Source organism: Schistocerca serialis, chromosome 7, assembly GCF_023864345.2.
Source record: "Schistocerca serialis cubense isolate TAMUIC-IGC-003099 chromosome 7, iqSchSeri2.2, whole genome shotgun sequence".
Taxonomy (NCBI): domain Eukaryota; kingdom Metazoa; phylum Arthropoda; class Insecta; order Orthoptera; family Acrididae; genus Schistocerca; species Schistocerca serialis.
In genome coordinates this window covers 175,338,284-175,355,939 of record NC_064644.1, presented here as the reverse complement: position 1 = coordinate 175,355,939, position 17,656 = coordinate 175,338,284, and the positions used below count along the sequence as shown (strand labels likewise).

At 44.3% G+C, this 17,656-nt stretch overlaps 1 protein-coding gene across 1 annotated transcript in view; it reads right to left on the bottom strand.

The window, feature by feature from the left end:
• Positions 1 to 17,656, bottom strand: part of LOC126412249 (nose resistant to fluoxetine protein 6-like) — a 385,456-nt gene that overhangs the window by 187,004 nt on the left and 180,796 nt on the right. The window contains exon 5 of the mRNA XM_050081747.1: positions 1,379 to 1,638. Within this exon, the coding sequence (XP_049937704.1) occupies positions 1,379 to 1,638 (260 nt within the window). The remainder of the gene's footprint in view (positions 1 to 1,378; positions 1,639 to 17,656) is intronic.

Sequence of the window (17,656 nt, the reverse complement as noted above, 5' to 3'; positions counted from 1 at the left end):
GACATTTCTAAATCTTTTTCCTTTTTTCCAAAACGAAAAAAGATGTACAGATGTCAAGGAGATACGTCTCAGTTTCCTTTGAAATTTTGATTTGCTGCCTGTCGGACATTTTATATCAGTGGGCAAGTAAGCGCAAATTTTTGTTGGAAACATTGTCCTAAAGGCCACCTGAATAGAGTAATGATGTCATTTTTACTTCTGGTATTGTTATTACGTACGTCATTGTTACTTTTGAACTGTAGTGGGTTATTTACAACAAACTTCATAAGGGAATAAATACATTGTGAAGCAGTAGTCAGAATGCTCACCTCCTTAAACAGATGTCTACAAGATGAGCGTGGACGAGCGCCACATATTATTCTTAAAGCACATTTTTGCACAATGAAGACTTTCTTTCTTAAACATGCGTTGCCCCAGAACATTACTCCATATGACACCGCTCTCCCGGCCGTATGTCGGTTTACGAGATCGGAGTCGCTACTTCTCAGTTACGTAGCTCCTGAGTTCTACCTCACAAGGGCTGAGTGCACCCCGCTTGCCTACAGCGCTCGGCAGACCGGACGGTCACCATCCAAGTGCTGTCCAGCCCGAAAGGGCTTAACTTCGATGATCTCTGGGGAACCAGTTTTATCACTGCAGCAAGGCCGTTGGCTCCATATGACATTACCGAATGAAAATATGCACAATGTGTCAACTGATTGACTTGTCTCTACCCAAGATTTACAATGATTGTAAGCGCAAATGAAACTGGCTAACCTAAGTTGTTTTAGTAGTTCCAAATTGTGCATCTTCCAATTTATACTCTCACCAATATGGACACCCAAGAGTTTTGAAGTTTTCACCTTATTTATTGTTTACTCTCCATACGTTACACTTATCGTTGGTGTAGCACCCATCGATATGCAGAACTGAATATGTTGTGTCTTTTTTAAATTGAGGGTGAAACCATACGCAGAAAACTAGTCAGACCAATTCTGTTTGTTGTGTATTAGAAGGAGGATTGTCTACGTATATGAGAAGCAATAGTGTACCTAAGATTGATCGTTGGGGAACAGCATACGTGATTCCTCCTCAGTCAGAATTATGAACCCTGACTATATTGGTTGAATTCTAAATACAACTTTTTGCATTCTTTTGGTTAGATATCACGTTGCCCATTAGTTGGCTATACGATCAGTCCCATAAAACTTCAAGTTATCTAGGAGAATATTGTGATTCACACAGTCGAATGCCTTAGACAGATCGCAGAAAATACGAGCCGGAGCTATTTTATGGTTTAATGCTTGAAAATACCGGTGAGTGAACATGTAAATGACATTCTCAGTAGAACAACCCTAGGACTTTCTGATGGATCTTTCTATGGGAGGGGCCAACTTACAAGAATGCCCATTCCTTGGGAGCCAACGGGGTTGTGGCGGCCACGCTGCAAGCACTCTGCGACACGTCGACGGCAGTGTCGTTAGCGCCAGAGGCGGGCAGCAGGTGCTGCAGTTTGTGACGCAGCAGGAGCGCCGCGTCGTCCGCCGAGCAGGACTCGGGAGCGCAGACCGCCCAGCGCAGCACGCCGCCGCCGCCGGAGGCCGACAGCTGCAGCCGTGCCTGCCGCACGGGGTCTCCCAGGGCAGCAGAGCCGTTGTCCTGGCAACAGTTAGGTCATCCAATTTTTCTGAAGTGGAAATCATTTGTTTGTTTGTACATGTACATCACATCTACCGATTTCTGTCCCATTCCGATAATTGCTTCGTGGTGCATCGTTTCTTTTATCTTAAGACTGTACTTACTATTCGTGTACGGTATATCGGGAAGAATAAATGATTAAATCTGTTGATGTTATTCTGAATACGTGACGGGAAATTTAGTACGCAAAGCTACCACAAGTGACAGCGACAGCAGCTGGTTATGGGGTCACATGACGAGTGCAATCTGGTAACGTTCGTCCAGGCCTAACCGGAAACACACGGATACGTCCACCGTAATGCTGTACCCAGGCGCGGAACCCGTCTGGAAAGAAGACGTGCAGCCAGTCGTGTCTGCTGTGCCGCCACTGGGCGCGCCACTTCCAGCGCGCCTCTCTTGCCTGTTGCCGCGTCTAGGGAAGTCACAACAATATTCACTGAACTGTCAATTGACGATAGTCCTGACGTAGTCGTACTGACCATGCGGATAATTTTCTTGTAGCAAACAAAACTGTTCCCCGACTGAAGAAGATCGAGAAAACAGTACGAACGGCACTAATGAAGTTTCAACAGTCGGCCTGTAAAAAAGGGCCCTTAATTAATTTTTGTTTGTATTTAGGTACATTTCTGCAGTCATGGTACACTACGAAGTATTCACACCGCAGTGACGCAAAACTCCGCTACATGAACCATCACAAAATGAGGCAGCCTGAAGTATCGTGACAAAACAAGGGTCATTCAACTAAAAACTGGGATTTTTAAAAAGAATCTGTTACGAAAACGGAATACAACACTTACTTATTTTTCGACGCTCTCAAGTTTTCAGTGCATTTACAATGAGGTAACAAAACCCATAGGATATCCCTCAATATAGTATCGGATCTCCTTTTGCCCGGTGCAGTGAAGCGTCTCGACGTGGCATGGACTCAACACATCGTTGGAGGTCCCCTGTAGAAATATTGAGCCATGCTGCCTCTATAGCCGTCCATAATTCCAAACGTGTTGCCGGTGCAGGATATTGTGCATGATTCTGTCCCACAAACGTTCCATGGGAGTCATGTTAGAGGATCAGGGTGGCCAAATCATTCCCTTGAATTGTCCAGAAAGTTCTTCGAAGGAATCGCTCACAATTATGGCCCGATAACATGGCGCATTGTCATCCATAAAAATTCCATCGGCGTTTGGGGGCATGAAATCCATGAATGGTTGCAAATGGTCGCCAAGAAAGCGAACATGGCCATTTCTAGTCAACTATCGGTTAATTCCATGTAAACACAGCCCACATTATTACGGAGCCACTATCAGCCTGCACAGTGCCTTGTTGACAGTTGCGTCCATGGTTTCGAAGAGTCTGCGCCACACTCGAACCTAGCATCAGCTCTTACCAACTGAAATCGGAACTCGTCCGACCAGGTCATGCTTTTCCAGTCGTCCGGGGTCGAACCGATATGGTAGCGAGTGCAGGAGAAGCGTTGCAGGCGATGCCGTGCTGTTAGCAAAGGCACTCGCCGCGTTGGTCGTCTGCTACCATAAACCATTAACACAAAATTTCGCTACACTGTCCTAACGGACACGTTCGTAGTACGTCCCACATTTATATCTGCTATTATTTCACGCAGTGTTGTTTGTTAGCACTGACAACTCTACCCAAACGCTGCTGCTCTCGGTTGTTAAGTGAAGGCTGCCGGTCACTGCGTTGTCCGTGGCTAGAGAAAATGCCTGAAATTTGATAGTCTCGATACACTCTAGACATAGTGGATCTAGCAATACTGAATTCCTCAACGTTGAAGTCCCACTCGTCTAGTTCAAAGTACCACTCCGTATTCAAGGTCTGTTAATTCCCGTCCTGCGGCCATTGTCACGTCGGAAACCTTTTCATATGAATGACCTGAGTAAAAATGACAGCTTCATCAATGCACCACACTTTTATATCTTGTGTATTCGATATTACCGCCATCTGTATATGGTTCAAATGGCTCTGAGCACTATGGGACTTAACATGTGAGATCATCAGTCCCCTAGAAGTTAGAACTAATTAAACATAACTAACCTAAGGACAGTACACACATCCATGTCCGAGGCAGAATTCGAACCTGCGACCGTAGCGGTCACACGATTCCAGACTGAAGCGCCTAGAAACGCACGGCCCTTCTGTATATGTTCACATCGCTATTCCATGACTTTTGTCATCTCAGTGTATGCCAACGCTGGACAAGTTTCTCAGCTTTCATGTAAAAACAAGTTTTAGGGACTTTTTTCTAACTTATTATGCATTGCTGATTGCATCATCAGCGAACCGTGAGCCACTGAGAGCTTCTTTCAATGGGTTGAATGGGCACCGAACTTCCATCTCCCATTACAGTGCTACGAAGATATGACTCCTCTTCAGACTCGTGCTGTAGCAAAAGCTCCCTGCAGACATTCAAGCTACTTTCTTTTGTTTCTTTTATCAAAATTTCTGGAACATCAGTACGGCATGAACAATATGGTGGGCTGATCCGACACTAATGTTCATCGTTGCTGCAATACGCCTGTTTTCCTGTACCAACTCATCATCTCTCGCAGTGCTTTTCGCAATGACAACACAGATAGAGCGCGCTGGGAGTGACGAATCTACAATTATTGTTACATTCCGTTCGAATTTATCCGCCCTCTCGTACACCTGTGTCCGACTCATATAAGGTTCATAACATTGCATTGCCATCCGACGATGAATATCTATTGGTTTCAATCTTTTAGCTAACAGACATTTAATGACACTCCTATGCTCCACATTGGTGCAAACCTACAAGGGTATCAGTATCTTGTTTTTCTAGTTGCCAGCATCCAGTTCAGAAAAAGATGTGCAGGACATCGCCAAAAAATAACAGAGAAGCACAAACTTGTCAAACTTTTATATTTATGTATTTGGTTAGTGAACAACTTCTGAAACATCCCCTTAGAAAAAATTTAAAAAAAACCTCTTACGTTATTTGATTTTCAAACAGCTGAGCAAAACTCAACGTACTCAGACTCAGACTCTTTACTTATTCTGATCATCACTAAACTGACACACAATATTTTTAGCGCAACGCAATCTGACTTTCAATAATCCCTACAAAAGAATGGCCCTAACTAACAATAACCTATACCTTTCATGAATCACTTATCTCACAAAAATCTTTGTTACTCTAACTAATGCAATACAGCAAGCGCCAATACTGCCAGCTAAATAAAAGATTCGAACTACAGAAGGCACTAACTACTGATAGGTATAGTTAGCAAATGAAAGATTTTGATAGAGAACAAACAATATATTTAACCTTAATAATGTTCAAAAGTCATCATATATCAATTCATGAACTCCATCTTTAAAAATTACCTTTCTCTGGTGGACCAAGTCCAGATCATCCGCTTATAGTAACCTCTCAAAACTCTCTCCACATACACTATTGCTGGCGGCTCACCTCCAACTGCCCAACGCTACGTGCTGTTAGGGAACACTACACAAGCGAATATTCCAACACTGAGTCCAACCAGCTAGAGACTGCACACAGCACAGTCACTGATTTATATGCAGAGTGCTATGTGGAGTTACCAACATAAAAACCTGAACTCTCTACTTACACTTCGTACAGTTTTTCAATAAGTTTAACGAACATAAGAGATGCATATAACAGAGACTAGAGTCATCAATAACATATTCTCCTTCACTATTTACAACAGTCTGCCAACGCTAGAGTAACTTTTCGATTCCGCGACTGTAGAAATAACGTGGTTTTGAGGCGAAGCAGTCGTAGAGCCATATTCGGATCGACTTTTCATCCAGAAAATTGTTCGACAAAGAGCGGAGGAGATAAAATCTGAAGACGTAAGATCAGGTGAATCAGGTGGGAACGGAACGTCTTTCCAACCCAAGTCCAGTGTAGCGGGCGGGCGATATCGCGGAGTATCATCGCTTCACGCAGTCTTCCTGGTCGTTGTTTTTTGACTGCGTCTGCCAGACGTCTCAGTTGTTGACAAGAAATGTCAGCAGAGATGACTACACTTCGGGGAAGCTATTCGTAGTGCACCACACCGTCGCAGTTCCACCCGATGCATAACATAAGCTTCTGTGTATGTGCGCAGGTTTTTTTAAGAGGAGTCGATGCTTTGTTTGGGCTCAGCCATTCCTTTCTTTTCCGTATATTAGCAGAAAGACGCAATTTCCCATCACCAGTAACGATAGGAATGCTCGGTGTTGTTCACGAGCCAATTCATAACGAACAATCAGAAATGCGTATGTGACCACCCGCTGATTTTAGTGAGTTTGGCTTAGATCATGCGATATCCATACACCCGATTTTTGAACCTTCCAGCTGCATGCAAATGTTGCACGGTGGAAGAATAATTTGGCAGTTCTCTAGTACAATGACGTGGACCACCTTGGATTAATGCCTTTAAATGATCTTCATCAAATCCCGAATGTCTTCCTGAACAGACTCATGTCAAAACCATCCTCCACCATTTTCTTGGCGTGCTCTGTCTAATGACATTATCCCCACGCACGGTGCAAATGTCTCTGGCTGCATTCATTACTGTTATATCTCTACAGAAAACAGAAGAATACGTCGCGAATGTTCCGATTTATCCACTTAACACTCACTTTCTAGCGCCTATAGCTCCACTCATTATCTCCAAATGACAAAATGAGAATATCTAAAAATAGTTCAAATGGATCTGAGCACTATGGGACTTAACATCTATGGTCATCAGTCCCCTAGAACTTAGAACTACTTAAACCCAACTGACCTAAGGACAGCACACAACACCCAGTCATCACGAGGCAGAGAAAAATCGCTGACCCCGCCGGGAGAGAATATCTAAACTCAGTTAACAACAGTGAACTGCAGATAAAAAATAACAATCGATAAATAAAGCCATACAAACAGGAACACTAGCAAGCAAAATAAAAACTCTACGAACTTATGCACCAAACTAATGCAAAATTTTCCGATTGTGTATTGAACGGATGTTGTGAGTTCTCTGCATTCGAAGGTAAACAACGCTGAGGCAGTCCATGCTGAATTGATGTAGGCGTACGACAACTATCCACCATCGTATGATCTAGTCTCAAGTTCAAAAATGGTTCAAATGGCTCTGAGCACTATGGGACTTAACATCTTAGGTCATCAGTCCCCTAGAACTTAGAACTACTTAAACCTAACTAACCTAAGGACATCACACACATCTATGCCCGAGGCAGGATTCGAACCTGCGACCGTAGCAGTCGCGCGGTTCCGGACTGAGCGCCTAGAACCGTTAGACCACCGCGGCCGGCTAGTCTCAAGTCTCAATACCTAAAAACGAAATGCCAAACCATGTCTCCGACAAGAACTAGGAATCCAAAGGGAAGTAGAGGCCCTGTTGCTCGAAGACCACCGTTTTACAGCCAAGGGATAGCGCAACAATAGAATAAAATTCATGGATCTGTTTTCACGTGTAGTACGACATTTTGAACATCAGAAAGGTCGCTGAGCTCAAGCTATTGCTCACACCCAATTAAAGTGCCCACCGAAATAAGGCATCAGCAGAAATGTCGCGGCTGTATTAGAACGAACTAGATGAGTCCTTTAGTCGACTAATAACAATGTTCGATACATTCCTCTCAAGAACATTCTTTGAATTCTCTCTAAACTCACTTCAAAGAAATTTTTGTGCCATATTCAAATGTTCAAATGTGTGTGAAATCTTATGGGACTCAACTGCTAAGGTCATCAGTCCCTAAGCTTACACACTACTTAACCTAAATTATCCTAAGGACAAATACACACACCCATGCCCGAGGGCGGACTCGAACCTCCGCCGGGACCAGCCGCACAGTCCATGACTGCAGCGCCTGAGACTACTCGGCTAATCTTGCGCGGCAATGCCATATTCAATTGCCTCCTTTCCAGTAGTGTACCCATGTATTTATTGAACCTAACAGTCATTAAAATCGTTCAGTAGTAGTTCTGTAAGGTCGCAATCGGTCAAGAATTATTTGGTTCAGTTGGAGAAGTGATAGAGTGTATATCGCTATCAAGCACAGTCTCGTAGCAAGCTCGCTAGCAGTCGTAGAAGGTATGGACCAACAGCGTGAGAATTTTAAGTCTTCGTCTCGGCACATCAGCAGACACTAACACTGGCCAATACAATAAGGGAGAAAAGGGAGAAAGGCGTACCAAAGAGACATCTGGAGGCTCCGAGTTGACTCCGCAGATATCAACAGTGGCAGACGCTGTCACACCAGCTGAAAGTATGCTCAACGGCGACCTACGGGGAGCAGTCAATAAAAGATGCAGCACTTTTTTTCTCGGCCATATTTGGTTGGAAAATGTGGAATTTATAGTGGGACACCGCGTAGTATTTCTGCTCCTCCTCTTACAGTTTCATGAAGTTCCAATAGATGGCAGCACTGTATGCAGCCTTCAAAATGGCGTCTGTAACGGAAATGCCTTCCAAGCAGGGAGCTGTCATTGAGTTTTTTTTTTTTAAAGGAAAACCAGAAATTCGAAGATATTCGCAGGCGCTTGCAGATTGTCTGCGGAGATATAGCAATGAACAAAAGCACTGTTAGACTTTGGGCGAGGCGCCTATCATCATCTTAACAATGACGTGTGAACTTGTGTGATCTCCCTCGTGCCGACAGGCCGCATGCAGGTGTGACTCCTGCAACGTTGGGACGTGCGGCCACTCTCATTCGAGGTCATAGACTTATCACACTGAAACACCTCGCTGCACAACTGGACGTCTCTTTTGGTAATCCTCACATTCATCCAGCAGTTGGGCTACTCAAAGGCGAGTGCTACCCTCGGGATATTTAAGAAACGACTTCAGCGTTTTCGTCGTCACAAAAGTGCAAACGAACTTTTCCTTCTCCATGTTAAAACAAGGCCTCACAGCAGTTTGTACACCTGAGAGAAACTCACAAAACTACACTGAACTGTTGTTCTTCATCTACCCTACGGCCCTCGTCTCCCATCTTTCGACTTCCATCTGTTTCAGAGTACTTGACTGCTCAACACAAAAGTTTTGTCTCGAGTACAGATAGTGTTGAGGATCAGTGGACAAAGTTCAAAACCATGGTACAATATGCATTAGATGAGTATGTGCCAAGCAAGATCGTAAAAGATGGAAAAGAACCACCGTGGTACAACAACCAAGTTAAAAAAATACTGCGGAAGCAAAGGGAACTTCACAGCAAACATAAACATAGTCAAAGTCTTGCAGACAAACAAAAATTACGCGAAGCTAAATGTAGTGTGAGAAAGGCTATGCGAGAGGCGTTCAATGAATTCGAAAGTAAAATTCTATGTACTGACTTGGCAGAAAATCCTAAGAAATTTTGGACTTATGTCAGAGCGGTAGGTGAATCAAAACAAAATGCCCAGACACTCTGTGACCAAAGTGGTACTGAAACAGAGGATGACAGACTGAAGGCCGAAATACTAAATGTCTTTTTCCAAAGCTGTTTCACAGAGGAAGACTGTACTGTAGTTCCTTCTCTAGATTGTGGCGAAGGAACTTGCCCCCCTTCTTGCAGCGGTGTTCCGTACGTCTCTAGACGAGCGTAGCGTTCCAAAGGATTGGAAAAGGGCACAGGTCATCCCGTTTTCAAGAAGAGACGTCGAATAGATGTGCAGAACTATAGACGTATATCTCTAACGTCGATCAGTTGTAGAATTTTGGAACACGTATTATGTTCGAGTATAATGACTTTTCTGGAGACTAGAAATCTACTCTGTAGGAATCAGCATGGGTATCGAAAAAGACGATCGTGTGAAACCCAGCTCGCGCTATTCGTCCACGAGACTCAGAGGGCCATAGATACGGGTTCACAGTAGATGCCGTGTTTCTTGACTTCCGCAAGGCGTTCGATACAGTTCCCCACAGTCGTATAATGACCAAAGTAAGAGCATATGGACTATCAGACCAATTGTGTGGTTGGATTGAAGAGTTCCTAGATACCAGAACGCAGCATGTCATTGTCAATGGAGAGAAGTCTTCCGAAATAAGAGTGATTTCAGGTGTGCCGCAGGGGAGTGTGTTAGGAACGTTGCTATTCACAATATACGTAAATGACCTTGTGGATAACATCAGAAGTTCACTGAAGCTTTTTGCGGACGATGCTGTGGTATATCGAGAGGTTGTAACAATGGAAAATTGTACTGAAATGCAGGAGGATCTGCAACGAATTGACGCATGGTGCAGGGAATGGCAATTGAATCTCAATGTGTACAAGTGTAATGTGCTGCGAATACACAGAAAGAAAGATCCTTTATCATTTAGCTACAGTATAGCAGGTCAGCAACTGGAATCAGTTAATTCCATAAACTATCTGGGAGTAGGCATTAGGAGTGATTTAAAATGGAATGATCATATAAAGTTGATCGTCGGTAAAGCAGATGCCAGTCTGAGATTCATTGGAAGAATACTAAGGAAATGCAATCCGAAAACAAAGGAAGTAGGTTACAGTACGCTTGTTCGCCCGCTACTTGAATATTGCTCACCAGTGATGATAGATAAACTCCCGTGGAAGACTCTGCAAGAGAGACGCTCAGTAGCTCATTACGGGCTTTTGTTGAAGTTTCGAGAACATACCTTCACCGATGAGTCAAGCAGTAATGCTCCCTCCTACGTATATTTCGCCAAGAGACCATGAGGATAAAATCAGCGAGATTAGAGCCCACACAAAGGCATACTGACAATCTTTCTTTCCACGAACAATATGAGACTGGAATAGAAGGAAGAACAGATAGAGGTACTCAAAGTGTCCTCCACCACACACCGTCGGGTGGCTTGCGGAGTATGGATGTAGATGTAGATGTAGATGTTTGGATCAATGAAGGATGAAATCTGCGGGAAGCAGTACGTGGATCATGGGTAGGTTTTTGATGTAGCAATACCTTGGCTTCGATGTCGGCTAGTACGATGGTGCCAGGTGGGCATAAAGGCCCTCTTAGTAAGGTGGCGTAACGCCGTCACATGTTGAAACGTGTGGTTTTGTAGTCAGAAGAGTGGAGAGTAATAAGGTGTTTTGGAATCCTCAATAAAACCAATCTGCTTGCAGAAGAAAAGTGTTGAATCACTTATTGACTCTCCTCGTAGTACAAGATGTTCAATGAAACTTGAGACTCAAAACATAAAACCTATCACGGCCAAAGAAAGGTCAGGTGACGTGGGAGCAAGTGTGTCTCTAGATAAGAAGTAGCCAGTAGAACCAGAAGTGACTCATGCGAACACACAAAGGGAGACGATAAGGGCACTGTCCATGTTTAGTGCACAAAGGGCTTATCGGCGGATAGCGGCCTGCTGAATTGCAGTTTGTTACTAGTAATATTGCACGACTGTGGCGATGATGTAAAGTAACAGACTGTGTCCTAGCGCTGCCGACATGCAAAGACGGGTACACTCGATGACGCTTATATTGTTACTACTTCAAAATATGTCTGCAGTTCGCTGACAATTATTAACGCTGGAAAGAAACAGGCAAGTAAATTCATTTCTGTAGCAGCATCAGATACCACTGCATTATCAACGCCAATGAGCAAAGTGGGAATTCTTAGTATGCACCCTGAAACATATAGTCTACAGAGTTGCCTTACGACGTTTCGTACGCACAGGCACAGAAGACGAGAAATTATTGAATACGTACAATCACAGTTATGTCGTTAGGCCACACTGCCTCACGAAATAAGTCTTACGCGATAACTTAAGAACCCAAGTAGAATTATAATCTTATATTTTGACATACTGGAGATACGCTCCATCAAAACATACACTGAAGCGCCAGAGAAACTGGTATAGAGATGCGTATTCAAATACACAGATATGTAAATATGCAGAATACGGCGCTGCGGTAGGCGACGCCTATATAAGACAAGTATCTGGTGCAGTTGTTGTATCGGTTACTGCTTCTACAATGGCAGGTTATCAAGATTTAAGTGAGTTTGAACCTGGTGTTATAGTCGTCGCACGAGCAATGGGACACGGCATATCCGAGGTGGCGATGAAGTGGGGATTTTGCCGTTCGACCATTTCACGAGCGTACCGTGAATATCACGAATCTGGTAAGTATCAACTCTCCGACATCGCTGGGGCCAGAAAATGATCCTGAAAGAAAGGGACCGACGATGACTGAAGAGAATCGTTCAATGTGACAGAAGTGCAACACTTCCTCAAATTGCTGCAGATTTCAATCCTCGGCGATCAACAACAAAGGGTCACTCGTGTACGCTTGATGACTGCGCGACACAAAGCTTTACCCCTCGCCTGGGGGACTGTTGATGACTGTAAATTTGTTGTCTGGTCGGACGAGTCTTGTTTCAGATTGTATAAAGTGTATGGACGTGTACGGTTATGGAGACAACCTCATGGATCCATGGACCCTGCACGTCATCAGGAGACTATTCAAAGTGGTGGAGGCTCTGCAATGGTGTGGGGTGTGTGCAGTTGGAGTGATATGGCACCCCTGATACGCCTAGATACGATTCTGACAGTTAACACGTACTTGAACATCCTATCTGATCACCTGCATCGATTCATGTCCATTACGCATTCCGACGGACCTGGTCAGTTCCAACAAGACAATGCGACACCTCACAGGTGCAGAATTGCTACAGAGTGGCTCCAGGAACATTGTTCTGAATTTAAACACCAAACTCTCCAGATATAAACATTACTGAACATATCTGGGACGCCTAGTAACATGCTTTTAAGAAGAGATCTCCACACGCTCGTACTCTTACGGATTTATGCACAGCCTTGCAGGATTCATGGTGTCAGTTCCCTCCAGAAATACTTCAGACATTAGTCGAGTCCATGTCACGTCGTGTTGTGGCATTTCTGCGTGCTGGGTGGGTTGGGGGGGGGTAGGTGTGGGGTACATGATATTAGTCAAGTTTAGCAGTTTCTTTGGCTCTTCGGTGTATATTTTTTACCTTTTACCTTTTCTTTAATGTGTTGTTTGTAATAAAAACAATTTAATATCGGTGTAATGGCTGCTGCTACAGATTATGGATTTAAGGAGACTAAACATATAACGTAATCAATCTCCTATCTATTCACCCCCCCCCCCCCTCCCCAGTCAGAACGGAATCAGTGTTCCGCATATGGTAGCGTCTAGATTAATTTCTATGTGCAAGTTTGAGAAAAGCTTTCTAAAATATTATGTAGTGTGTATCTGACGATGGACGTGGGTATCTCGTTTAGTGGCATCTGGGAATCCGCCAGAAATTACATCCAGGCTGGCTCTAGCTAGCACGCAGGCTCGCCTCGTTAATCCGCTTCAAACCGGGGCTGGTGCGCCAAACGTCCAGGATGCGGACGCTTTGACGTGTGCAGCTGTCTGGACGGGTCTACGTCAAGCTAATATTTGTGCAGAAATACGTTGCATTTTACTGAAGAGGGTGAAGATTTAGAACCTTTTATAGTAGTAAGTCGTATGAAATAAATTCTACGAGAGGGTTCAGTAAGTAATGTAACACTTTTTTCTCTGAAAGCAGGTTGGTTGTATCCAGGATTCCAGTACGCCAAGCTATTGGCCACTCTTTTGACTACAAAATCCTATTTTACAACATAACCTCCTTTCAGGGCGATGACCGTACGCCACTTTGCAGGGAAGCAACGTGTGCCAGCATAGTATCACAGTACTAGTGGACGTCAGAGCCAATGTCTTGCTCCATCAATAACCTCCCCAGATTTCAATCTGTGCTTCCCGCGGAGTGAATCCATCATTAGGCGAAACACACGGAAGTCGGAAGGTGCGAGAGCCGAGCTGTAGGGTGGATGAGAAAGATCAGGCCACTGAAGTTTTGTGAGCTTGTCCCAGGTCAGAAGACTTGTATGAGACCTTGCGTTGTCATGGAGAAGCAGTTCGTTTGTATTTTACTGACAACGAACACACTGGTTTTCTTTCTTCAGTTTCTCAAGGGTAGCACAACACACTTGAGAGTTGATAGTTGCACCATGATGGAGGACATCAAACAGAATTAACCACTTCAGAGTGCCGTAGCCATGACGTCACCTGCTGAGGGTGCGTCTTTGAACATTCTCTTCAGAGGAGAGGAGCTGCGACGCCACTCCATGGACTGCCTTTCAGTTTCCTATTCGAGTTGATGAACTTACGTCCCATCGCCTATGACGATGTTCTACGTCTACATCTACATGGATACTCTGCAAACCGCACTTAAGCGCCTGGCAGAGGGTTCATCAAACGAGCTTCGCAATAATACTCTATTATTCCACTTTCGAACAGTGATCGGAAGAAACGAACACCTGTATCCTTCCGTGCGAGGTCTGATTTCCCTTATTTTATTACGATGATCGTTTCTCGCTATGTAGGCCGGCGTCAATAAACTAGTTTCGCATTCTGAGGAGAAAGCTGGTGACTGAAATTTCGTGAGAAGATTCGTTGCAATGAAAAAGCCTTTATTTTAATGGTGTCCGTCTCAAATCTTGTGCTATCTCCGTGAGACTCTCTCTCCTATTTTGCGATAATACAAAGCGTTCTTCTCTTCCTTGAACTTCCTCGATGTACTCCGTTAATTCTATCTGGTAAGGATCCCAGACCGCGCAGCAGTACTCCAAGAGAGGACGGACAAGCGTAGTGTAGGCAGTCTCTTTAGTAGATCAGACACGTCTTCTAAGTGTTTTGCCAATAAAGCGAAGTCTTTGGTTTTTCTCAATATTTTGTAAATATTATTTCCAATTTAATTTCGTCGCAATGGTAATTCCTAGGTATTTAGTTAAATTTACGGCCTTTAGATTTCATTGATTTATCATGTAATCGAAGATGACCTCACACTTTTCATTATTTAGGATCGATTGCCAATTTTTGCACCCTACAGATATCTTATCTAGACCGTTTGCAATTGGTTATGATCGTCTGATGACTTTTCTAGACGATAAACGACAGCATCATCAGCAATCAACCTAAGACGGCTGCTTATACTGTCTAATAAATAGTCTATGTAGATAAGGAACAGCAGAGGGCCTGTAATACTACTTTGAGGAGCGACAGAAATCACGTCTGTTTTACTCGACTTTCCGTCGGTTACTATGCAATGTTACCTCTCTGACTGAAAATCACGAATATAGTCGCATGCCAGAGACGATATTTCAAAAGCAATCAATTTGATTATAACCCGCTTTTGACGTGCGGTGTCAAAAGCGTTCTGGAAATACAGAAACAGTGAATCAATTTGAAATCTCTTGCAGTAGCATTCAATGCATCGTGTGAATAAAGAGCTACTTATATGTCACAAGAATGACGTTCTCAAAATCCGTGTCACCTATATATCAATAGACCGTTTTTTTTGTGGTAATTCATAATGTTCGAACACAACATACACTCCTGGAAATGGAAAAAAGAACACATTGACACCGGTGTGTCAGACCCACCATATTTGCTCCGGACACTGCGAGAGGGCTGTACAAGCAATGATCACACGCATGGCACAGCGGACACACCAGGAACCGCGGTGTTGGCCGTCGAATGGCGCTAGCTGCGGAGCATTTGTGCACCGCCGCCGTCAGTGTCAGCCAGTTTGCCGTGGCATACGGAGCTCCATCGCAGTCTTTAACACTGGTACCATGCCGCGACAGCGTGGACGTGAACCGTATGTGCAGTTGACGGACTTTGAGCGAGGGCGTATAGTGGGCATGCGGGAGGCCGGGTGGACGTACCGCCGAATTGCTCAACACGTGGGGCGTGAGGTCTCCACAGTGCATTGATGTTGTCGCCAGTGGTCGGCGGAAGGTGCACGTGCCCGTCGACCTGGGACCGGACCGCAGCGACGCACGGATGCACGCCAAGACCGTAGGATCCTACGCAGTGCCGTAGGGGACCGCACCGCCACTTCCCAGCAAATTAGGGACACTATTGCTCCTGGGGTATCGGCGAGGACCATTCGCAACCATCTCCATGAAGCTGGGCTACGGTCCCGCACACCGTTAGGCCGTCTTCCGCTCACGCCCCAACATCGTGCAGCCCGCCTCCAGTGGTGTCGCGACAGGCGTGAATGGAGGGACGAATGGAGACGTGTCGTCTTCAGCGATGAGAGTCGCTTCTGCCTTGGTGCCAATGATGGTCGTATGCGTGTTTGGCGCCGTGCAGGTGAGCGCCACAATTAGGACTGCATACGACCGAGGCACACAGGGCCAACACCCGGCATCATGGTGTGGGGAGCGATCTCCTACACTGGCCGTACACCACTGGTGATCGTCGAGGGGACACTGAATAGTGCACGGTACATCCAAACCGTCATCGAACCCATCGTTCTACCATTCCTAGACCGGCAAGGGAACTTGCTGTTCCAACAGGACAATGCACGTCCGCATGTATCCCGTGCCACCCAGCGTGCTCTAGAAGGTGTAAGTCAACTACCCCGGCCAGCAAGATCTCCGGATCTGTCCCCCATTGAGCATGTTTGGGACTGGATGAAGCGTCGTCTCACGCGGTCTGCACGTCCAGCACGAACGCTGGTCCAACTGAGGCGCCAGGTGGAAATGGCATGGCAAGCCGTTCCACAGGACTACATCCAGCATCTCTACGATCGTCTCCATGGGAGAATAGCAGCCTGCATTGCTGCGAAAGGTGGATATACACTGTACTAGTGCCGACATTGTGCTTGCTCTGTTGCCTGTGTCTATGTGCCTGTGGTTCTGTCAGTGTGATCATGTGATGTATCTGACACCAGGAATGTGTCAATAAAGTTTCCCCTTCCTGGGACAATGAATTCACGGTGTTCTTATTTCAATTTCCAGGAGTGTATATTCTGAAGTTCTGAAATTTAATTGTGGCCCTCAGCCATTTGTGTTGCACCTTGTATATGTTGCCTTTTGGGTTTTAAATTATTTTATTGCTATCTTAATTGAATTTTTGACCTTTTTTAGATTTCTTGTTGGCATTCTGCCTTTAAAGGTCTATGGTAATATGTTCTAAAATTTTGAAATTAATTGTGGCCCTCAACCATTTGTTTTGCACTTTGCATATGTTGTTTTTTGAATTATTTTATTGCTGTTGTATTTGGATTTTTATCTTGTTAAGATTTGTTGTTGGAGGCCTTCAGCCGTGAAAGAGTTGCTAAATTACAATAAATGACAATTATAAGCAGAAACTGACTTCAACCCTTGGCCCTTTCCACAATCCTATTACGTGTTCTGCCCAGCGGGTTTAGCGGACGTTTCATTGGTGTTCTGTAAATTGCTTTAATGTTTAATGCGTCATTATTCAGGACGTTTAAAGTATTTTTTGTTGGGTGCGTTGTGCAGTAAATCACCAATTCCCTTTCTCTAGTTATTAGGAGATCGCAAATTTATGCAACTTACCAGGGAAATCTTGCTGCATGTATTTTTGTGGGTTATGCTTCAAAGGCAAGCTCGTATTTACGTAGGTGAGGTTCATCAGCCAATAGTTCATGCCTTCCTTCCAACTAAGTTTTCCCTCCTGTGTGACAGTTACGTTTTTTCAGTTTCTGCCTCATGGCGTGATTCGAAGTTTAGTGTCGGTTGGCCCGTGAACTTCTTCACTATCAGGTGTAAGTGGAGTGTGGCTGCCTTGTCCAGTTACCTTATCTTTTAGCAACGTTTCTCAACTGTTTCGTCTGTAATACAAGCGTGTTATCTGATGATAGCTTTTAACTCATTTTACTTAATAATTACTTCTCTGTTTATCACACTATCGTTGTATGTCTGTGCTTTGACTGAAACTACAGTGAATAATTCGTGTATTAAATTACACTAATTTTATATCACAATAAAATTGACTCTTGTAGCTACATATTGTACGTTTAAAGTCCGTAGACTGTACGTTAAATCGTTTTAGTTGCAGACCTGTTGTTGATTATGTAAAATGAGAATCCCGTCAACGAAAATACCGGTCACCATCGAAGTTTTGTTTTATTTTGTTTCGCTCATAGTTGATTGTTAATGTTTTAACATTTTTAAATCACCATAACTTTAAACTTGTCACAGTAACA